A 23,185-nucleotide genomic window follows, 5' to 3' on the forward strand; every position below is an offset into this window, starting at 1 on the left:
TTATATATATATATGTGTATATATGTATGTGTATGTATGTATGTATTTATGTGTGTTCTCTATTCGGCGCGACAGAGCAGCGAGGCGAAGCGAAAGAGTCGCAGCCAGCTGAAGAGCTTCGACTCGATCAGATTCTCCTCCGCCGTCGAGGTGGTCATCGAGACCCGGGACATGTTGGAGGATTTGCTGGTGCGCTTCTGCTGCATGATCCGCGGCGAGCTGAGCTTCATAATCGAGTAAGTCGTCTTGACGGCTTTGGGGCGCACGCCGCAACGGGGCGTGGCAACGGGCAAGCGAGCAAACGGCTAAAACGCAAACGCCAAGAGCTGCAAGAAAAGAAAAAGAAAGAGACAAAGAATATGGGATTAGTTTGAATACTATTCAAGTGCTGTTCGCTGCTCCGAGTGGCCCGTCAAGTGGGCCTTGACAAGCGCTGAGGAGGAGACAAAAAACCAGCATGTGGAGCGTGACATTTGAGCGGCTGTTGGCCCTCAGCACACAAGTGGGCAACTGCTGACAGTGCTGACACACACACACATACACAGAGAGAGAGAGAGAGAGAGAGATATACACACACACGCGCACGCACACAAATATGCAAAACTTTGTTTCAGCTTTATTGGCTTTGCTCATAACCCCTACTCTAAGTCACTTCCGCTCCCGTCTTACTCCTAGTCAATTGCCATCGAGCTGATGACCTTGCCCACACGCTCGCGCGCTTTGCCCGAATTCGTGTGGCATGCTCCAGTTTGCAGCGCCAAACCAGAAACAAAACGAAGCCCAACCCAAACCAACCCAACCTAACTCAACCAAAGCTCACCAGAAATAAGCGCTTCAATGACACACTCAACGCTTCGTTAATTAGATGTGTTTATAGAGATATATGAAGATATGTATATCGTGACACGATATTAACGAGACTTAACTCGTCTATGTTATCTATGCAGATATGTATATTGTGGCAGGAAACGAGATATATGGAGATATGTATGTGTGTTCATCGTGACACGAACTATGCACGACTTAATATAGATGATTCAGCAGTTATATCGTGACACGACCTATGCACAAATAAACAGAAAATTATGTAAACATATGTATATCATATATGTGTACATATTAAAAAAAAAAAACAATAAATAAATAAATTAAAGAAAAGAAAATAAAAAGGAAAAATAAAAAGCTTGAAAATTCATTTAAATAAAAATATATATATGTGTATTTATTAAAAAAAAAACTAAAACTAAATAAATTAAAGAAAATAAAATAAAAAGAAAACTAAAAAAGGTTTAAAAATTCATTTAAATAAAAAAATAAATATATAAACACAAAAAATAATTACCCAAAATAAATGAAAAGTCATTAAAAAAGAATAAGAAAAATAAAAAATAAAATCAAATAATTTATATCAGAAACCATAATTAAATTTAATAAATATTTCACTAAAGTCGAAATACACTGAAAATATTAACTCATGAGTTCACTGAGTAGGATTTGAGACCTGAGCCTCACATGGCTCACTATGAAAATTGGATATAAACATTTTTGGAAAATGCTAAAGTGAAAACTTTCAAAAATATTTTTGGCTTGCAAACAAAAATCAAACAAATTTAAAAAATAAAAAAAATATATTTTTCTTGTTTTAGATATTAGAAAATCAAAATGCCGAAAGGAGGTGGTGCAAGTAGTAAAAGTAGTAAAAGTAGTAAGAGTAGTAAAAGTAATAAAAGTAATAAAAGTAATAAAAGCAATAGAAGCAAACAAGAAAAAAATTCAGAACGCAAAAATTCCAATTCCAATGAAGATGTGATAAGAAGGCAAAGTTATTGGGGCAGTACATTTCCTTACTGGTGGCCTTGGCCTTTCTTTTTGGCAGGTATGTGGAATTAAAGTTATAGTTTTATGGAAAATAATATTACTTATACGATATTGCTTATCTATTATTTAACTATTATTTAAACAGCTTTAAAGAATATTCGAGACTATCAGAATATTCTTTAAAGCTGAGTATTTAATACATTACTAGAAAATACAGATAAATATAGCATATAAAATATGTATATATATTTATTGTATGATAAGGAATGAAGGATCAAAAATACAACAAATTTGAGGTATATACACACATAAATTTATATAAGTATAGCTAATGTACATATATATATATATACATGTATATGTTCATTATAATATAGTTATGTCACTTATCTATATACATATATATATACATATTTCAATATTCATTTATGTTCGCGCTAATTGCCTCAAAATTCTGGCAAACACATTTCGACGTCATTTGCAATTATGCAATGCAATCGACACAATCACAACAGCACAGCCATCGTCTACTGCTCCGGCAGCCGCCCACTTCCATTTCCATTTGCCACCTCCCCAGTTTTCCATGAAAACACTTGGAGCTCTCTGGCTCTCGGCCCACGCCGAGTGACGGCGGCGCAGCAAATTAATTTCAATTCTCATTTAAGTTTTACAATCTCAGCGCTTTTTGTTTCTTTGTGTGCGTGTTTTGGGAACTGACGACGACGACGACGACAACAGCAACAGCAACAGCAACAGTTGAGAAATATATGTCATGCAAACAACAACAGCAACAACAACAGACAACAAATGCAACAGCTGAATGAGTAGACCACGCGACAACACTTTATTTATTTATGTTTTTCTTTTTTTGTGCATGGCAAAATGAGATTAGCTTTTTTTGTTTTTACTCTTTGTTAAGTACATTTATAAAAAACATGCTGTAGCTGCACGTTTTGAATACCTTATACATAAATACTTTAAGAAAACGGTTAAAACAGGGTGGCTAAGGAGGGCTTAAGTTAGAAAAGATATCAGTATAGCTTATATGGGAAATATATAAATAGTTTCATTTAATTTATTAATAATTTTACTAAACATACATCAGAAAATATTTTATAAAATAACATCAAAGTATTTTATTTCTTTTATTTTTTATTTAAAATTAAAAAACATATTTGAGGATATTTGAATGAAACAAATTTCCTAGAAATTTAAAATTTCGTAAAAGCTTATTTAATATTTAAGGCAAGAAAAATGAAAAAAAATATGTTTTAACGAAATTAAAATAAACTTAATAAAGCCAAAGGCAAGCTAATTCCAACGCTCAATAATTTCTAATATATATATTTCAAAAATTTATATATTCAATTTTTTTATTTGAATTCCAATAAGATCATACAGTTTAAAAAGGAAATTCAAGAATCTGCTTATGTGTCCTATTGGTCCGCAGTAAATTCTTGTATCATGCTTCTTCTCTTATTTGAATTCGCTAGAAAAATTTCTTAGCTGCAACGGTATCCATTCCATTTGTGTTTGCCATGGGCATTTGGGAATGGAGGGAAGGGAATGAAATAAGAATGGCAATGGGAATTGGAATGGGAATTTTTGGTTTCGTGTTGCGCTTTAATCTTGCGTTGCGAGTTATGCAGCAGCTGCTGATGTTGCTGCTGCTGCTGCCCACGCATGCCCCCACCCTTACCCATTGGTTGACACTTTGTCGCTGCTGCCATTTATATTAGTTCACGTTGTTGTTGTTGTTAGCTGTGGGGCAAACAAATGATGAAGCTTTCGCTTTGGTTAGGCGGGGACGTACATTTGTTTTATTGCATTGCCGTTAGCAGCGGGGCGTATACGTGATGTTTTTATTACCGTTAAATTAAAAAGAAGAGGCGTGCCAGACATGAGCAAATGGAAATGGAGTTGAACCAACGATACCTATCAATCGATGTTGGGTGCAAGAAGTTCACACTTGGGCACATAACTTGTGCGGCGCCAGCTCTCCTAATTTATGAGCGCCCAGTGTCAAATTCCAATAAGAATCGATGATTAGGCGTGAGCGCAGAACTAATTTGTGTTGCTCACTATAAATAAATGCATGCAAGACTGGCAGCCTCTGGCGAGCTCTCTCTTTGCCTGTGTACTCTTCTGTCTAATTGGCTCGTGTGTGCTGTCACATGGTACTGACTGACCCACTTGGCTGGCAACTCTGCAACTGCTAACTGCAGTTTGAGCCTGTGCCAAACTCAATTATCAATTTGCGCTTTTCATTCACGGAGCCCCTGGCCATGTCTCTATTTCGTTCAGTTTCAATTGCCAGAGTTGACGTGCAATGCATTCGTTCAATTGACAGCAGCAGCCGTTGACGAAGAGGCAGAGTGAGCGAAGAGAGTAGAGAGAGAGCGGGGTAACGGGTTTATATGTTAGCATATGTATATATATACGTATGTGTGTGCATATAGATTGTTGAATTAGGTGCATAGTCCCAGTTGGAAACTTGACGATGACATGGCCTTCACTGCGTTGACAGCTTGTTGACATCGCAGTAAGCATGCAGCTCTCCCTCTTTCTTCATGCATTTGATTTTAAGAAATATAAGTAGGTATATATAAATATATAATGCGTACTTAAATCTAACCTCATCATAATTTTTTAGTGTTTTTCTCTTTTTATGTATTTGTTTCTATTGATACGTAAACAAGACAAATGTCAACACAATCAATGACATGACACATCCGAAGACATGTTGCTGAGGTCATCATCTACGCTGCTGATATGTATGCCATCAATTTCCTACTGGGTGCAAAGACATAAATATTCTTGCTGCCTCTGCTGTCAGCGCTTGTATATTTCCAATTGCATTTCAAATGCGTTCTCATTGCTCTTATCAGAAGCGTGCCAATTGTGCGCCTCACTGACTGACTGGCTGACTGACATAGCCTCACACATACGCACAATCTAACTGGATTTTTTTATTTTTCTTGACATCCATCTTAATGGGGGACTCAATATCAATGCTTGAATGGAAAATGAACAACAATTGCCTGACATAAGCTACGCAACTTTTGTCTACGTCTAATTGGGTCGTTCTCGAGCGACACCAAACATGCTGAACTTGAATGCCTTGACAAAAGCTTTTTTCCAACCCGTTCACTCGCTGTTACATGGGCGATCTCTACAACTGCTGCTGCTGCGGCTGTTTTTGGGCCCGATATGAGCTCAGCAATTCATAGAAAATGACATCAGCTGTTACCAGTTCAACTTGAATTGGCAGCTCATAAATATTTACAACGATAATCTCGGCACACACGAACTTTAAGATACTTTTGAAGCAATTGCAAGATGCTCTGCCCGCGACAAACATGCGCTAAGTGCAGGGGAAAACCCGCATTTAAACACAAAGCAAATGCTAATTTTGATATACACACACATTGTTGTGTGCTGTAACTGTAAACGTAGACGACGTCTGCGAAAAGTCGCACACACAGCAACAGCTGCAAAATGAAAAGATAAAAAAAGTACTTAACAGATTCGCCGCATTGTTTTTGGCCCAGAACCGCATCGAAGCAGCGCATCACAGTTGAGGGCCTCAAACCGCTAGGCAGTAAGTGGCCCAAAGTGGCCCTACCACTAGCAACCTGTCCTTACCTTGGCTACAACACTCCACGCCCCTCCCAACCCACCTCAACTACAGTTGTAACAGTCTAGTTAACTTGCAGCTACAAATGAACGAATGTATCTCCAAGTTACTTACAATGCCCCATGTAGCTGTATCTTGTTGTCGTTTTTCATTGTTGTTGCTGCTGTTGCTGTTGCTGTTGCTGTTGCTGTTGCTGTTTCTGTTGACTGACTGACTTTCGAAACGTGTTGTCATGTAAATTAACCAAAAAAATGAGAAAAATGAAGCCATGTACTTTACATAGCTGTCGCATTGGCGGCTGCCGGCCTCCCTCCGCTAGAGCAAACAGCGAACGCCGCCAGTCTGAGAAATGCAAACACTGAGATGTGATGTCCACAGAGCCCCCCAAATGGATAGACAATGCAAATGCTCTATATACAAGCTGAGACCGTTGTCAGTTGATCACAGCCACAATCAACTAACTACTAACTCTAACTAGTAACTAGTATGAGTAACTATTCAGTGGAAAATTGCCAGCATTGTTTATGGAACTTAACTTGGCTTTCGAGCTTAACCTAACTTCAATTTACTGTTAGCCATAACAGTACAGTAAATACTATAGATACTGACATGCCAAGAGATTTAAATAACAAAAATATATTCAAAAGCATTTAGGAAAATACACAAAAAGTTTTAAAATGCTAAACAAAATTGACTGAAGTAAGATTTTATTGAAATAGCTTAAGTATTTTGGTCTCTTAGGCTTGGAGACTTCCAAACTGTTATGTCACCCTCAAGCAGCAACATTACTGTATAACTGTATAATACTGCAATAAAAGATATTGCATTTTCGCTTCAGCTTGACCTGAGTCTTAGAAAGTTTCTGCCTTTCAGAAATCTATTGGAATAACATTTAATTTAAATAATAAGCAAACTTTAGTTACAAAACATTAAAAACTGAAACGAAGAACTTGATTATGCTGCACTAAGTCTGTGTAAATAATATTTAAAGAAGTCACAAGTGACTGCACAATGCACGTTAGGCTCTCAAAAACAATTAAATGTATTTAAATGACAGAAGACATGAGCAACTTATATAGAGGCTTTAGTAGTTCTGTATAGGATGTCTATACTACTGCTGTAATTCACTGCAAACCTTAGTAAGCCTGACTCTACTGTATCGAATATAGTTTTTCAGCTTTGCCACGCCTTCAAATTCGCGTATATAACAAAATTGTTCAACTATATTCAGCAGAGTTTTAAGCTTCTAGCTTTAAATCATTGCTTCCAAGCTAAATATGCTAGCTATAGCTATCTACTATACTAGCTTTACATTCTAGCTTTAAACTATATTTTCTAGCTATGGCTATCTAAGTTTCCAGCTTAAGGTTTCTAGTTTTGAGCTATATATTCTAGCTATAGCTATCTTCGATTCTAGCTCTAAGTTTCTAGCTTTAAATCTTTGCTTGCAAGCTATATATGCTAGCTATAGCTATCTACTATACTAGCTTTACGATTCTAGCTTTAAACTATATTTTCTAGCTATGGCTATCTAAGTTTCCAGCTTAAGGTTTCTAGTTTTAAGCTATATATGCTAGTTACAGCTATCTCAAATTCTAGCTTTAAGTTTCTAGCTGTAAGTGGCCAGCTTAAAGCAATGCAGCTAATATACTCTTCACAATTCATAAAGACAACTGGAAACATAATCGTAAGCTACGCAAAACCAAAATACTGTAAAAAACATTAAAAACTAAAACTTAATCACTTCATAAACTGCAATTAGAAGCAGCACAACTGTTATAAAATTTTGTTTTATACAAAGGTTTAGTGCGCTACCTCATATGGGACCTCATTGTTTTGTAAACATTTTTAATGATTTGTTTGGGCCGTAAAAGAAAGCCGACTATGGCGAATGAGTTTATCAATCTGCGCGCATCGATTGTATATTTATGTGAAACAATAAAATAAGCCAGATACAGCAACGGTCACAATTATAGGCACATGCCCGATTGCTTAGCAGATTGCGGCATTCTTAATTTCCTGTTTGGCTAAATATTGCGCATACGCGGCGTAAGACTACAAATGCAAATATTTAAAATGAGAAACAGTTAGGGCAATAAACAAATGGGAAATCAATAAACAAAAGAGCGCAGGAAGAGCAGGAAACAACAACTGAAGTTCAGAGTTGGCCACAAGTAATTGCGATGCTGTCGCAAATGCCGCTCATTAGCTATAAGCGGGAGCCGCCACTCCAAGTGCTCGTGGCGTGGATCGTGGTCAGTCGTTAGGAGGCGGCGCAGGGGCTGAGATAATGATGGGAAAATGTTTTGTTTGACGGCGCCCGATAAGAAGAGGTCGAAGCGGAAGCACAACTAATGGCCTTCAAACGAAACGAAATCATTTCGGTAAACAAAACATTTTCAGCCTCAGCTTTTATGGCTCGTTAAACGGCGACGAAAACAAACGTGTTTCAAATTAATTTGGAAAATAGAAAAAAATTCAAATAAACTGTATCCAACTACTAACTGAAATTTTCCAGTTTTCAAGTGTTTTTCTTTGTCTGCCAGGCAGAGATAGAGAGAGATGGAGAGGGATAGGCAGAGGGGGAGGGGGAGAGTGTGTCTCTGTAAGCAAAGATGACTTTTAGTTTTTTTGCCGCGCTGGAGACCACACGCAACGCACACCTGAGCCACACCTCTAATCAAATTTGACCCGAAACACCATTTGCATATTTGATCAACTCTTTTGCGCTCGTTCCAATTTGAACTTTTTGCTGCTCTCTGTCTGCTTGGAATGCTCATCGATTTTCGATTAAGTCTAATTGGCAGTCACTCAGACTGTGCCCAGCTCCATCAGAATTTAATAAATTTCTTTTGCATTTCCATCAATTCGCAGCACTTCGTTTGTTTATTTCATCAGCTTTATCTTTATTCAGTTTTATCTTATTCTCTGCGCTTCTAGAGGTTGGGTCGCTTTTGCAGCGGGCCTCAGCTGCTGGCGGATCATTAATTTGGCAGAGAGTCGTTGGCAAATGTTTTGCTTAAGCCAGCAGCAATTTGCATAAGATTTATCTATGCCATCATCATAAGTCAGCTCTAATTGTATAAGTCTTAGCGGAGTGATTGAATATCAGCTGAGAAAGTAGCGAATGTGAGACCAAATTAAATTTTCTTTTTATAACTTGGCCAAGAGAAATGAAGTGAAGTAGACAAATAAAATTATGTAAGTATTCAAAGGCAATCCAGGTTAGGTCTCTGTGGTTTAGCTACTTTAAATTTATTGTGGACTAAAATCTTAAAAATGATTGACTTTTTCATATAACAAAAATTATCTCATTATAATCGAAGAAACATAATTTTTTGAAATCAAACCTATTCACTTGAACGGCATTGTATAATATAATAATTATTTATATCAATACTTTCAAATTTTAATTTGTCTGTCAGTTAAAGAATTATTTTTAAAATATTTTATTAAAAAAATATATAAAAATAAAAGTCTAAAATATTAATTTTTTATTGAAGGTGTAAATTCTGAATAAATATTACTTTCTTAAAAATTCAAGACTTTTTTTATATCAATTCTAATAAAATATTCTTGTTTTTAATATTTAAATTAAAATGCATATAAAATATTATTTTTTAATATTTAATAATTAACATGTTAAATAAAAAATATATATATTTTGATATTTTTATATTTCCATCAAAATATTCTTTCTCAACTCTCAACAATTTTGTATAAAATATTACCAAAATCAGACCAACGAAAGAAAGCTCATAAAACACCTCTAAAAAACTTAAATCCAAGGCAAATGCTTTAAGCACAAATCTGAGTTGGCTTTGTGGCTCGGGTCTCATACTTTAACGCCCTTCATTACATTTTATTGCATTTGTTTTTCAATAAAAGATGCACAAGAGTAGAGTGGTAAGGGGGCTGGAGATGGTGGACAAAATAATAGATGGAAAACTGCGTCTTATCGGGCAAGTGGTCGCACGCCCCCATAGTGCTAGAGCTGTGTGGTGATATAATCTGCTTAATGCTCCGCTTTGGGTTTCATTTCATTTTTCTTTTTCTCTTTTTTCCGTTTTTTTATTTATTTGGGCCACAAATATTGATTTGCCGTGGCCCTTGGCTTGGTATAAATGTAACTTAAGCGATAACACGACGATAATTTGGAACTATTCGTACAAACCAAACCAAAAATCGGGCACTCAATGTGCACATATGTTGTCTGTATGTATATGTGCGTATGTATTTATCATCCAAATATGTTTTTTTTTTTTTGGAGCCAAGTGCATTTAACGATATGATAAAAGTACGGAACACATGAAAGATGGGGCAACGTGGCTCTGAAGTTGACCCAAATAAAATGCGAGCACAGCTGCCGCGGCATTATATTAAACGGATATCTAGTTTGTATATGCGTATATATCTAGTATTATGCTGACAACATTCAATTAATTGGCAAACATTCTATCAATTGTGTTCATTCCTAATTAAAATTAATTATGTACTCCAAGTGCTGGCACATAAAACAAATTAATAATAATATGATATGAGCTGAGGCCGATGCCTGCTGTTACACTACAATTGGCCTATATACAGACCAACTAGGCTAGCCCACGTTAAGAGCTAAGTAAAGTAATTAATAAACAAAGGCACACTGTTAATGTTGCCTGAGTGCTTGGCTGGAGGCAAGTAGAAGGACATAAAAACGCAGATATATGAGATGAAATTAACATTCTTGCGAAAGGCTCGAAGGAAACTTCATTAAAATGCCAAGCGCATAACAATTGAAGCTTTCATTAATCGTGTGACATGGCACATAAAACAGATTTATTTTTTTTTGCCTTGAATATTCCACAAAATAATTCTGATTAATTTCATATTTTTACATTTTTTATTTATCTATCGACGAGCAACAGTTGCCGCATGCCTACAATTTCCACCTCAACTAGAAAACACACAAAAATATTTTCCAAAATATTCAGACTGTATATATGTATGTACATAATTCAGCCATGAAAAACATCCCGTAGTACTTCATCAAATACATATATATATATATATATATATATATATATATATAAAGTAAATGTGTTGTTGCTTAAATAAGGGCTTAAAAACAAATAAAAGTGAGCTTAGCTTTACGTTGGAATTAAACGCAAAGCGTAAACTTCTACTGATTACGTAAAATGCGTAACATACACACATACACTCAAATGATAGCCAGTTGGTTTTACGCATTCAAGGACAACAGGCAACCAAGGGCACTCAAAGAACTGACGTCTTTTAATACAAAAGTTAACCGACATTACACAACACTGGTTTCGTTTTGAATTGAAGTTGGCAAGACTTACCGTTATAATTTTTAGTTGGCAGTGCCTTTGGGGAGACACTACGTTTGGAGATATGTTTTTTTTCTTGGCTGACAATCTAGCAGGCCTCTGACAGCTATCGTTAGATTTGTATTTTTAGTGAGAAATCAGAGAGAATAGATCAGAGAGCAGCAAGCTTTCGACGCTGCTAACAAATTTTCCGTTCTATTAAGCAAAATCGTCGTAACTTTTATGTTGTATTTCCCAATTCACACGACGCGTAAAACTCGAGAACGTTACGAACTGTTTTGGATAGCAGAGCCCGAATAAGACGAGAACCTTGCGCCGCGAACTCAGCTGACTGAATGAAAACGGACGCAACGCTCGAGCAGCCGACAACAGCCTTAACGTAGCAAAAGCAGCGAAGAGCGTGAGAGCAAATACACTAACATCAACATTAACAGCGACGTGGACGGCGACAGCGACATCGACATCGACAACAACAGCAAAAGCAAAGGCAAAATCAAACGCAAAAGCACCGTAGCTTTGCGCTCAGCATAGAAATAGTGGGAGGCAGAGCAACAAGCACAGACCGTTACTCAAGAGAGTCGTCAAGCAGGTGAGCGTATTGTTACTATTTGTTGCTGCTGCTGCAGTTGCTGCGCTGCCCATACGCTGCACTCGCTTGCAGTGCATACATGTTAATATCTATATGCATTGCCATGTACGTTGCTGAGTGCACTAAAAAAGTTATAAATTGATGCATATCACTTGATAAAAATTTATAGCAATTTTTCATTCACTTTTCCCACGCTGCTAATGCAGCTGCAAGGGACACACACGCTCTCTCTTCGACTCTTTCTCTCTCTCGCTTACGCTCTGTGTGCGCTGCATGTAAATGTGAAATGAGGGAAATTTGAAAAGAAGCAGCATAAAAGCCAAAACCAACTGACGACGTTGACGCTGCTACTGCGCTGCTTATGTAACTTGACGTTGTCTCAGTCTCACAGTCTCAGGCGTTGAAGGGCAGTCAGCGACCTCGTTCTAGAAAAATGGCAGCCCCCAGCAGCAACAGCAGCGCACAGGAACAACACAAAATAAACATTCAGCAACGTACACAATGAAAATGTAGGGTTTTATTCTATGCAGCCACATAGCCCATAACAGCGGGTGTTACTGTGTGTAGGTGGTTTGGGCACAGTTTTTTCTTCTTATTCGGGCGACATCAAAGCCAAAGCGAAATTGCGCAACAGCAACAAAACTTCGCAATAGCCACGTGAGCAATGTGAATGTCAGTTTGGTTTTTTTTTTTTCTAAATTGCTTTTGCTTTTCCTTCTTCCTACTTTTGTCCTCTTGACCCAGCGACCCACATGATTTTTATAGACTACTACTGCAGTGCATCGCAGTAAACAATTATGCTACTCTTTCAGTCGCCGCTCCTCGCTAAACCTTGCTTCCACATAATTTGTTAGCTGAAGCGTAATTCAATTCCAGGCGTCATTTATTTATAGTAGCCGTCGGTCAGGAGCCAACTGCAGGTTACAGCAGCAGCAGAAGCAGCAGTTGCTGTATATGAAAGATTTATAGCTAACACAAATTGGGTTAGGTCAGCAGCACACAGTGAATAAAACACCTGATGCAAAGCCTTCTGCTAAACAGCATAACATGAACTCAACGTTCTTTTAGTTACCGTTATCTGCAGGCTAATGCAGAGCCCTAAGAGCAGCGCACTTACAGTTATTTTCAGGCTTTTGCTCTTTCTTGCCTTTGCGGTGTCTTCTTCCCTTTCCAGTATTTCCCTTTTTACTTTTGTGCTTTAATGTTTGGCGGCATCTGGTTTTGCCTGAGCCACAAGAAACATGCGTAAAATGCGTTTTAATTGAAGGGAAATGTTCAAAGCACATGTTCGTGGACCTTGCGTTGCCCGGGGGGAATGGACGGATCTAATTGAATTATGTACACGCACATATACATATAAATGCGTGCGTTCCTTTGTTTATAGCCCGCGATTTACCAATACTATTAGACGTTGAGGCAAAAGTCGTGCGCTCCGCTTTTTTATTCATTCCATTTTAGCCATTTTTCATTTATATGACCCAGTTCCTATGCTATTGCCATCTCTGTCACTTGCACTCGCTTGCAACTGAGAGTGTCAAAAATATAAAAGCATCAGCAAAAAAGAAATGAGAGAGCGAACAGTTGTCATCATCGATACATATTTAAATTAATTTAAGTGAGCGCACACGCACACACACATACATATATGCACACACCCGTTTATTTGGCAGCACTTAAATTGTCTGCTATAAATAGAATACAAAACAGCAAATGAATAGGCAAAAATTATGCATATTCATATGTATATACGTATGGGCATATGCTCATGAATTGCTAGTTATGACGACGGATTCTATTTTTTGCACGCGGGTTAGCGGCTAAGACTGCAGTTAGCCACGTTTTTCACATTTACTATGCACTCACGTAACGACCCACATTCACACCCACTCGGAGTCAGGCAATTAACTTGGCAGACTGCGTGGCTCACACTGGCGTCGTGACATAACTTTAACAAAAAAAAAAAAGGAAAAACAACAAACAAAAAACATTAATCCAGCCAAACAGCCATCCTTTGCCTGCCCAAGCCTCCTATTCGCATGTCACGAATGTCCTTGAGGCGTGAGCTGAAGGCCACGTGACGCTTTGTTTTTGTTGAGCCATGAGAACTGAGCTAAAAAAGTAAACGTAACTATTTTCTTTCGTTGATTTTAGGAATCCCATATTACAAGATGGGTGCCGATGCGCAGAATGGCAAAAAGATTTTTGTTCAGAAATGCGCCCAATGCCACTCCGCCGAAGTTGGCGGCAAGCACAAGCAGGGTCCTAATCTTGGCGGAATTGTTGGGCGCAAATGTGGATCTGCTGCTGGTTACAAATATACAGACGCTAATATCAAAAAGGGTATCGTTTGGACGGATGCCAATCTGGATGAGTATCTGAAGGATCCAAAGAAATTTATACCCGGCACTAAAATGGTTTTCCCCGGTCTTAAAAAGGCCGAAGATCGCGCTGATCTGATTGCATTCCTCAAATCAAACAAATAGTTTAAGCAACTCTGAAAACAATATGAAAAGAAAATAAATTTGGGAACATTACTTTGATAAATAATTCACAAAGGGAACTGTTTTAGAATTTATATTAATAAAATTTGTTATTTAAATTTTAAATTTACCGCCAACTATTATTTATATCAGCTTTTGTCAACATCAGCTGCTGTTGGCATTAAAAATGTCTGTAAATACCAGAGCATGCAGCTTTTCGGCGAATTAAATTTAAACAAAATAACATAATAGAAAACATAATATTCAGACAAGTTAAAAATTTTTAACATCGATATAAAAAATATATATATAAATAAAGAATGAAAAACATAAACAATTTTGAAATGCTAGATGAACGCGCGTGGAATTGTTTTGAAAATGCAATATCATTCAGCATTTGTATGCCTAGCAATAGAAACACAATAATCTTACAGATATCGAGACGTCTACTATAAATAAATAACGTTTTTTAATGTACTTATTCCGCAGAAGACAAAGTTAAAGTAAATTGACATGTTTATTGATTGACTATTGAAGCTATAAGTACATGCATATCTAAAATTGAGTATCGTACGCTTTAAAAAATATATCGATGTTTCGATGTATTAACGATAACGACAATCGTCAAAAACAATCATTTGAACAAATTGGGATTTGTTGTCTCATTCGTAAGCTAACTGTTCGCAGCAAAAGACGGTTTGTGTTCAATGTAAGTAGCGGGAGTTTGCTAATGACGTAAATATATTAATGTATAATACCCTGAATAATTATTGATTGTGTTCAAAGTGTACATATAGTTCAGTGTTAATTGCCTTTAAAATTCTCATATAATGTATGATCGCATAGATGCTCAATCTGAGCTACAAATCCCACGCAAATTTAATTTTTTGGGGGTTGTTTGCGTTACATAAACGTGTGACTGACTGCAAGGGTGTTTGTGTGTGTGTGTATATACTTGTGATATACATGTGCTAAATATGTATGCAAAAGTACAAAATCTAACAACTATTATTAATGTAACATATGAGAACAGTGTACACATACATAAATATGTGGATGTGCTAACAAAGAGTCACATTGACATTAAAAAGATTGCGAGTCGATTACATGAGCAAAAATCTACTACTAAAAAGGCCACACGATCATTTGCTATCTCGCTCGCACGCTTTCTTAAGGAAAAGTTTCTTCCATTGCTCAGAATTTTAACCCGCTCGCCACGTGGTTGCTAAGCAAGTTGCGATTCCATTGCCCATTAGCTCCATTTTGCCTCTGCTGAAAAATCGCAGGTCGCTTATGTAAGCGACTCTACTTTTGCAAGAACACTAACCCAATTTCGCTTTTACCTGCTCTCACGCATCCTCACATACACACATAGACTGAAGCATCAGTAGTTGGCCTGCTTCCAATGCAGTTCCTATAGAAAAAGTGGTTTTATTTATCTCACCAAGGCCACAGTTAGATGACATTGTAGTCTTTCATGTAATCATTCGCTCTCTAAAATAAAAAAAGTGTGTGTGTGCGTGTGCGCGTGTCTATGGTTATGTGTGCGCGTTCGACTGCTCGTGTAGGTGACTTACTCATTGCACTGCAGCTTATGTCTCGCATGCAACAATTCATTCAAGTTCGCATAACTGCATGCAATGTAATTAGTCACCAGATAAGCCGTTGGACTGCGATATGTTGACCGCGACACAGACCCTGAAAGTGTTTTGCTGGGAATGTGAAGAATTATTGGAGTTTGGACTGTTGCTGTGCGGCAGCAAAATCTGACGCAATTAGAATTTAAATTATGATGGTGAAACACAGTGATGGTACCTGTGCTTTTAGCCAAATATAGCTTTTTTAAAGTGTGAAAACTTAAAAAGATTGTATGCAATGAAGCTCTATTATCTATAAAATAATTGATATAATGCATGAATAATTTAAGTAGCTTAGGTAACATTTTTTTATTTAAAATCTGGAAATTAAATAATATTGAGCTAGCGACGAAAATGTAGCTTTTTCGCCTTGAAGCTAGCTTTGAGAGCAAAAAGCGAGCAGCACTGAGACGTCAACATGTGACCAGATCGTGTGTAGGTGTGAGTGCGTGTCTGTGTGTCTGGTGACGTTGTTCGTCTTCTGGCACGTTAAGAACGTTGAATGAACTTTGGGCGGGCTGGCGGGCTTGGGGTATAGAATGTTAGATAATCTAACGGTTTAGTACAATGCACTACTAATGGGTGGCATGTGCTGTTATCAGCAAGACCAATTAATGCGTCGGATGTTGATAAAAATAAATTTGCCAACGTTAAACTTATTTGTTGTTTATATAACGATTCTAATAGTACGTTTTCCTCTATCTTTCTCTTTCCCTCAGTCGAGTCGGTGTTAACACATCAAATATTTATTAACTAAAATGGGCGTACCTGCTGGTGATGTTGAGAAGGGCAAGAAGCTGTTCGTGCAGCGTTGCGCGCAGTGCCATACCGTCGAGGCCGGTGGCAAGCACAAGGTTGGCCCCAACCTACATGGTCTGATCGGTCGCAAGACCGGCCAGGCTGCCGGCTTTGCCTACACAGATGCCAACAAGGCCAAGGGTATCACCTGGAACGAGGACACGCTCTTCGAATACCTGGAGAACCCCAAGAAATACATCCCCGGCACCAAGATGATCTTCGCCGGTCTGAAGAAGCCCAACGAGCGTGGCGATCTGATTGCCTACCTGAAGTCGGCTACCAAGTAAGGAGGAATCACTACCATCTACCCACATCCGAATCCAGCACCACCTCTTAGCTACACGTAAACTCTGTATTACGAGCTATATCATTACGGAAGCGTGGCAGTAGCGCATCCGAGGCTCATCTTAACGACGGCTTGTATTTGGGTCACAATAATAACAAATCAGGATACTGAACATAAAAATACAATTATGTTAATTTTAAAGTTTAAATAGGACAATTACATTATTTAATTTATAAAGTGGATATAACTAATTTAAAGCCGAATAAATTGTGACGCCCACGAGAAACATAACAACAAATTAAATAAAAACAAAACAATAAAACCGAATTTATACTCGTTTTTCTTTATAACGTAGAAAAGGGAAAATTTTGAAGAGCCGATATCACGAGTCATTCTAAAAGCTTTACACAACCAAAAAGCACACAGACAGAGAGAGGCGAGCTTTTAAAGCTCACTAGGTATTGAATAACATTCTAGCTCTCTAGGTCCGAATAAATATATTACAAGATATTTATGATTTTCAATTACATTTATTTATGTATATTGTTTTTATACATTCAAAAATTTATCATACACTTTAATAACAATTCAATGCATTATTTTTATGTGATTTTCATAAACAATTTTGCACAGGCAATTTGTATTATTTATTATTCACACGCTTAATAACATTTATTTTATATTGCATTTATTTCTTTGATTTTTTCCATATATATGTTTTGCTTTAAAGAAAAGAAATACTTGATAGGTTGTACATGTGCGCCGATGCGTTAATATATAATACAATTTTACTATTTAGACTTTTGGTTGAAATCGTGAGAAAACCTCTGTACAGCACAGCGCAAATTAGAATATTTAAAACGATAATAACGAAAATAAACAAAACAGACAAAAACAAATATAGAATTTACTCTGTGTGTGTGTGTGTGTGTTTGTGTGTATGTGTGTGTATATATTTTCAGTTTGTCTAATTAACTTTCACTCTCCTCTATGTATCTCTCTAGTGGTTCGGAATGCCAACAAAGAGCAACAATTAATTAGTTTTAACGAACGCTGGCACCATCTGGAATCCGCAATAGATTCGCCATGGAACTTAGTTTACTGATTAGGACAAAGAAATATGCGCTTAAATGGTAGCAAGAAATAAAACGATATTTTGTTAATGGGGTGGGAGATGGAGGTGGACGACACGCCCCCAACTCTTATTGTTAGTTAAGTTTTTTGAAACAAGTTGGCGACCCACTTGGCTAACGGTTGTACATGGTATAGCTGAGCGCCTTAGGCCTTGCCAGCAATGGGAGCTGCGCCTTGTTTTTGGTTCTCGTTCTCCTTCTCCAGCTGCTTGCCCAAGTATTCCCTATTAGAAATACGATAAAAGAAACATGAATTTTGAGTTTGACTATGCTAATTTTGAATAGAGCTCTTGAGATTATTCAACAATACGTTGATCAACTTTCAAAAAATGCGAGTGTGATTATCGAGCGTCACCTGAGTGCGACAGGTGTGCATATGATTAGATTTGAGTATCCACTTATATCATACTAACCAGTTGTGTACCATCAGTTTTTGCACGGCCAGCAGAGCCTCATAGCGTACATTGGGATCCTCGTGGCCCAGATGCTGCATGACAATCTGTTTGCCGCCCAACTGCTCCAACACACTATAAGGCAACTGTATATTAGACACGAACAAAGAGGTTAAGGTAGATCCTGGGAACTCACTGTTTGCCGCGTGGGTAGTGACGCACATACTCTCCAATATCGAAACAGGCAACGGACAGAATAATGGCATCCTTCGAGGTCTCCAGCAGATGAACCAGAATGCGCAGCAGTTCGTAGTTCTTCTCGTTGAGGCGCTGAGCGTTCTCACGCCAGAATTTGGCCGATTTGTGGACGGGCGACCATTCAAGGCGGCCGCTGCGCACCTCGGTGGCGTACTCGTCGAATGAGCTAAGGTCCTGCACAGAGTTCTGCAGCTTCTCGCTCAGATACTCCACGTCGGCTGTAATGTCCTCGTCGTCGAAGCGACGCTGTTCCAAAATCGACAACTGCTTCAGCACCTTGCACTGCACCATGGCAATGCAATGATCCTTGGCCACAGACGAGTCCTCGGGCTTCTCAATCAGATTGCGGAAGACGGCCAAAATGATGCGTGTGACCTTCTCCTTGGCGCAATCGCTCAATATGTCAGCCAATATAGGTATAACGCTGAACTTGTTCATCTTGGCAGCCAGCAGAGGATTGAAGGTCAGCACCCACAGACAGAAGATCAGCTGGTATTGCACCTATGAATAAGAAATCGAATTTAAATTGTACCAAACAATTTAGACATTTCAATTTCAAACTCACCTGGAAGTTGACACGCGTCGATAGGATGCGTATCAAAGTGCTGATGCCATCAACGCTGACAAACGCAAAGCGATATTCATCCACGCGCAGCATCATCTGCAGGCAGCGTGCCACCGACTGGATGTACTCGTTGTTCTGCGAAGGCAACAGTCGATATTAATAGGGATCATATACCACTAACAGCTTTTTATTTTAGTAGCGAGTTAGTTATGACAGTTTTTGTTTTGAAATATATTTTTTTTCCAATTGAAAGTTGTTTGGACTACGCGCTACAACAACAGCAACACAACAGTTACTACAGCTACTTAAGAGAGAGAAAGTGGAAGTGGAAGAGACAGACAAAGAGAATTGTGCTCTAACATACCAAAAAAAAAATATAATAAAAGTAGATGTTTCACAGAGGACAGCAAAGGCAGTTGCAGTAGCTGTCCTGCATTGGAAATCCGTATAATGGGCATGTCAATTGTTTGTTTTTGTTTGTGTATTGCGTTCACACCGACACCGATTTGCGTAACAAAATTCTTCTTTTTTTAATTACCTTTACACCTTTACCTTTACCTTAAAGTTATAATCAATTAACGCTTTATACATTTGTTGCTCTGCTGCTCATCTTTAATTTAGATCGATGATATTTAGTGGAGTTAGTAAACAGTTATCTTTTGATATATATATGTATATATATAGACACGCACACACACACGTACACGCACGCACGCACTCACACAACGTTTATGCATTGGGAGACATGTGAGTTTTTTCTGATAACAAAAATAAAATAAATAAATTTCTTTTCAATTCTACTTTAAAATGCTTTAAGAAAAATAACATTACTTTTAAGAAATATTAAATTTAAATTAAAATCAAATATAAAATTAAAAAGATTTAAATTAAAATCAAATTCAATTAGGAAACATATACATTGAAATTTCCAAATAATCAAAAATAAAATTCAAATCAAAAATCTAATTCAATGTCAATAAGGGAGCTTTAGAGTAGCATGAAAATGGAATTCTCATAGAATTTGTAAGTGCTTATCAGAAATAACACAAGTCCAATTGGAAAATTCTAGCCTTTATAGGAAATTGAATAAGCTTTGCATATCTTTGCCATATAGCATAAACGAGTAAAATTTACAGGTGTGTGTGGGTGGGTGTGCGTATGTCTCTGTGTCTGTGTGCGCTGTATATTTGTTTGATAATTTGATATTTTGTTTTGTGTATTCTTGTGTGTGTGTGTAACTGGATTGGGTGAGTGTGGTGATTGGATAGCTTTTGGGCTGCATTTGGAATACCGGTATAACACATTTGCCATCCTGCTGCTGATCGAAGGCGGAGGAGGTGCGCACTTCGCGGTAGCTCTCATTGGCCAGATCGTGGCGCTGCTGCAGCTGGACCATATTGGGACTGTACTGGTTGCCATGATGATCTTTGCCATGCTGTCCATGCGAGTGCACAATTATCGTTTGCGCCCGCTTGGCCAGCTGGGCCATCTCTTGCAGATAGGCAGTGCTCTAATTAAGTTCGTGTTGGGTGTCAGAGTGCGTGGGTCGTAGGTTTTATATTCGGTTTTGGGGTCAGCAGCGCAGCATCCGCATTGTTTGTGTTTGTTGATTGATCGATTGGTAATTCAGTTATTGGTGTTTAACATAATTGATTCGTAGATGTTGTTGTTGGTTTAAATTGTAAATTGGCATTAAATAATAAATACAAGAAAAGTTATGTTTGATTCGCAAAGCAAACAAAAAGTTGAACAAAAAACATTGCAAGAGTTGAACTTTTTGCTTTCGGATGACTTTGCGTTTGGGGACGGCAGAAGACACATAAATCGGAACGAGTAAACGTAAGGATTATTTAATATTATTATTGATTTGTTTGTTTGGTTGTGCAGATGGTGCAGGTGGTGGTGGTGCTGGTGGTGCTGATGTTCTCTCAGTTCTCCACGGCACACACTCAAATGCGATGCGATGCGGTGCGATGATCTTTTGAGCATAGTTTTTGGACTTGTCGCAACGGTTATACGAACATCTTTATCATTTAATTTCAATTTGATTTTTATTTGTTTTTTATCTTTTAGTTGCGTGATTCAATGAAATCGGATGCCAAACAAAATCGTGTACACAGAACACGAGTCGAATACTTTAATCACGCTCACAGACAGCCAAAGAGTCACATTACAAATGAAAGACATTTTTATATACGCAAGGCTAATGTTGTTGGCCAAAAACCTGACTAATGCTTGATTCACGTCTCATTTTTAGAGGGTTCTCACTGTGGTTTAATCAGTTTAGTACGATTTGGAAGGCAAACATAACTAACAAAAAGCGTGCAGATTTATTTATTCGGTTAGTTGCAATCAAACAAAATTTTTAAGTCTTTTAGTTCGAAGTTGAACTGTATTTTAGCCAAATATATACCCCGTTAGATAAAAAAAAAAAACAAGAATACCGTAATACATTCCTGATTCGCCATGCGCTAATACAAACAGCTTAAACAGTCGAGCTCTACACTCTTAGACTTAAGAATATTTTACTGTCAAAAAGTGCTGTATAGTTCTTATAAAGTATTTGTTTTATATATGAAAAGTTCTTGCAGCAAATATTCCTCAAAAGCACAAATTTTTACATTAATGGTCATGTCAATACAGTCATCAGGTCTGTAGTTGACTATAATTATAAGATAGAGGTAGTACTAGTAAGTAGAACAGCTTTACTGTACTGTATACCTCAATCAGATTGAGTTCTTATGACTTCTTCACATTGAATTTGTAAATTTTACTTCTTAACCATTCTTATATTATTAAAATAATTAAGAAATCCATATCAGAGTCGATAAAAATGTATAGTTTCCTAAACACAACAGAGCTTAATTGACATCGAACTATTAAAACGAATTTCTCAATTAACAAGCTTTTCTCTAAAGCTTCATTTGAAACAGTGCATATTTCTTATTAGACTCCCATCCATTAATACCCCATTCTTATTGGTCGCGACTGCATGAATGTGTAGTTCTTGTTAGATTCACGTCCATGTGTATGAGATTTACTTCGTTCATCGTAGTTATAAGTGAAATGAAACTTCTTAATGCAATCAAATATTTACTTAATATAATTGCAGTTGTTCGCTCGCTAGAGTTTTCGCTGTATATATATTTCTTATATATTTCTTAACATGCGATTATACAAACTAAATAAATACTGTTAGAATCGTTCAAAATCAATATATATAAACTTCTATATACATATCAATTCAAACCGATAAAGAAAATATCATGCTTCATGCTATAGATATATTTACATAGATATAGGTTTACCTAGTGTACCTGACTAAAGTTCTATTTACAACATAAACATGCAATTGAGGGAGAGGAGTTGGAATGGGTATGGACTTGGAGCTTGTGCTTTGATCTACTTACATTGCTGGCCAATTGGTCCTTGAGGAACTGCAAGTAGAAGTTGAGGTCAGACTTGGGCATCGTCTCATGACCCCAGCAAGCGAACTTGGCCAATATGCGCGATGACATGTTGACTATGAAGCCATCCTGACGATTCAACAAGTTCAAGAATGGTCCCCAGACGCACTGCTTCATCTTGCCGGAGGTCTCGTGGAAAAGATCGACACGAGAGCGATCCTCTTGGAGCAAATCGTCGAGCAGCACGAGTATATACTGAATGGTCGAGTCCTTGGACAGGTGCGAGACCAGATTCAGCATTGTCTTCACCACCTGCGTTGAGTTCTGTGCCAAAAAGGAAGCGCGTGATTTATCCAAAGAGCTAATAACCTGATAGTCTTCTTGGCTGATCATCTGCGACTGCATGTACGAAGCCCAGTTGATGCTCCTGGTGCGTATATCGGCTGCCTGTTGCTGCAGCACCGAAGTAGCAGCAATCATATCTGTAAAATGCAAACGCATTCATAGTTAATCATTTTCTGCAACATTCGGCCAGAGGGGTTGGCTGCACGGGCAGCACTTCGATTTTTCACAGAGGTCAGCTGGTGGCACTTACCAATGTTTTCTTCGGGCAGATACAGTGCGGTGGTCATTTTGATGGCTGTTTTTTAGTGCGTCGAGATTGATGCGAAATATTTGTAGTGTTGCGCGCGTTTGCACACAATTTCAATCGAAATATCTAGGAAAAAATATATTAAATTACGAGTGTCTTTTCACACTAATGCGACAGCACCGAAATTCAGCTGACTGGTCTTGTGACTTATTCGCCGAGTTCGCCGCGTTCTAGCGTTGCCACCCTGCACGCATTTCACTGTG

General features: G+C 37.8%; 4 protein-coding genes across 7 annotated transcripts; 2 read left to right on the forward strand and 2 right to left on the reverse strand.

Moving 5' to 3' along the window:
• Positions 1–10,875, reverse strand: LOC111592894. The gene is made up of 2 exons (XM_023305334.2): positions 10,798–10,875; positions 1–326 (listed from the first exon to the last, which is right to left on the reverse strand). Exon 2 carries the CDS (start codon positions 228–230, stop codon positions 60–62), a length of 171 nt encoding a protein of 56 aa, XP_023161102.1. The 5' UTR covers positions 231–326; positions 10,798–10,875; the 3' UTR covers positions 1–59.
• A 421-nt stretch (positions 10,876–11,296) lies between these two features.
• LOC111592892 (cytochrome c-1) lies at positions 11,297–13,929 on the forward strand. Its single transcript, XM_023305333.1, has 2 exons — positions 11,297–11,374; positions 13,526–13,929. Exon 2 carries the CDS (start codon positions 13,543–13,545, stop codon positions 13,855–13,857), a length of 315 nt encoding a protein of 104 aa, XP_023161101.1. The 5' UTR covers positions 11,297–11,374; positions 13,526–13,542; the 3' UTR covers positions 13,858–13,929.
• A 549-nt stretch (positions 13,930–14,478) lies between these two features.
• Positions 14,479–16,902, forward strand: LOC111592923 (cytochrome c-2). Its single transcript, XM_023305375.2, has 2 exons — positions 14,479–14,563; positions 16,211–16,902. The coding sequence occupies exon 2, from the start codon at positions 16,250–16,252 to the stop codon at positions 16,574–16,576; it is 327 nt and encodes a 108-aa protein (XP_023161143.1). The 5' UTR covers positions 14,479–14,563; positions 16,211–16,249; the 3' UTR covers positions 16,577–16,902.
• Positions 16,903–17,576: 674 nt separating this feature from the next.
• Positions 17,577–23,148, reverse strand: LOC111592918 (V-type proton ATPase subunit H). 4 transcript variants are annotated; one of them, XM_023305369.2, is made up of 7 exons: positions 22,926–23,143; positions 22,334–22,812; positions 20,215–20,433; positions 18,924–19,058; positions 18,297–18,859; positions 18,122–18,235; positions 17,577–17,932 (listed from the first exon to the last, which is right to left on the reverse strand). In XM_023305369.2, the coding sequence occupies exons 1-7, from the start codon at positions 22,960–22,962 to the stop codon at positions 17,854–17,856; spliced, it is 1,626 nt and encodes a 541-aa protein (XP_023161137.1). In that variant the 5' UTR covers positions 22,963–23,143; the 3' UTR covers positions 17,577–17,853. The 4 variants fall into 4 exon arrangements, with proteins under 4 accessions (XP_023161137.1, XP_023161139.1, XP_023161138.1 ...); XM_023305370.2 differs by lacking the exon at positions 17,577–17,932 and adding an exon at positions 17,969–18,063 and having other exon boundaries at positions 18,133–18,235; positions 22,926–23,148; XM_023305371.2 differs by lacking the exon at positions 20,215–20,433 and having other exon boundaries at positions 22,926–23,142.
• Positions 23,149–23,185: the final 37 nt, after the last annotated feature.

This window comes from Drosophila hydei, unplaced genomic scaffold (genome assembly GCF_003285905.1).
Source record: "Drosophila hydei strain 15085-1641.00,03,60 unplaced genomic scaffold, DhydRS2 tig00008114-arrow-pilon, whole genome shotgun sequence".
Taxonomy (NCBI): domain Eukaryota; kingdom Metazoa; phylum Arthropoda; class Insecta; order Diptera; family Drosophilidae; genus Drosophila; species Drosophila hydei.

Excerpts from the sequence above, each read along its gene's own strand:
- LOC111592894 (XM_023305334.2), bottom strand. The coding sequence starts at position 230 with ATGAAGCTCAGCTCGCCGCGGATCATGCAGCAGAAGCGCACCAGCAAA.
- LOC111592892 (XM_023305333.1), top strand. The coding sequence starts at position 13,543 with ATGGGTGCCGATGCGCAGAATGGCAAAAAGATTTTTGTTCAGAAATGC.
- LOC111592923 (XM_023305375.2), top strand. The coding sequence starts at position 16,250 with ATGGGCGTACCTGCTGGTGATGTTGAGAAGGGCAAGAAGCTGTTCGTG.
- LOC111592918 (XM_023305369.2), bottom strand. The coding sequence starts at position 22,962 with ATGACCACCGCACTGTATCTGCCCGAAGAAAACATTG. Across the intron at positions 22,813-22,925 it reads TCTGCCCGAAGAAAACATTG|ATATGATTGCTGCTACTTCG; the intron begins GTAAGTGCCACC and ends TGCATTTTACAG. Across the intron at positions 19,059-20,214 it reads ATGGCAAATGTGTTATACCG|AACAACGAGTACATCCAGTC; the intron begins GTATTCCAAATG and ends TTGCCTTCGCAG.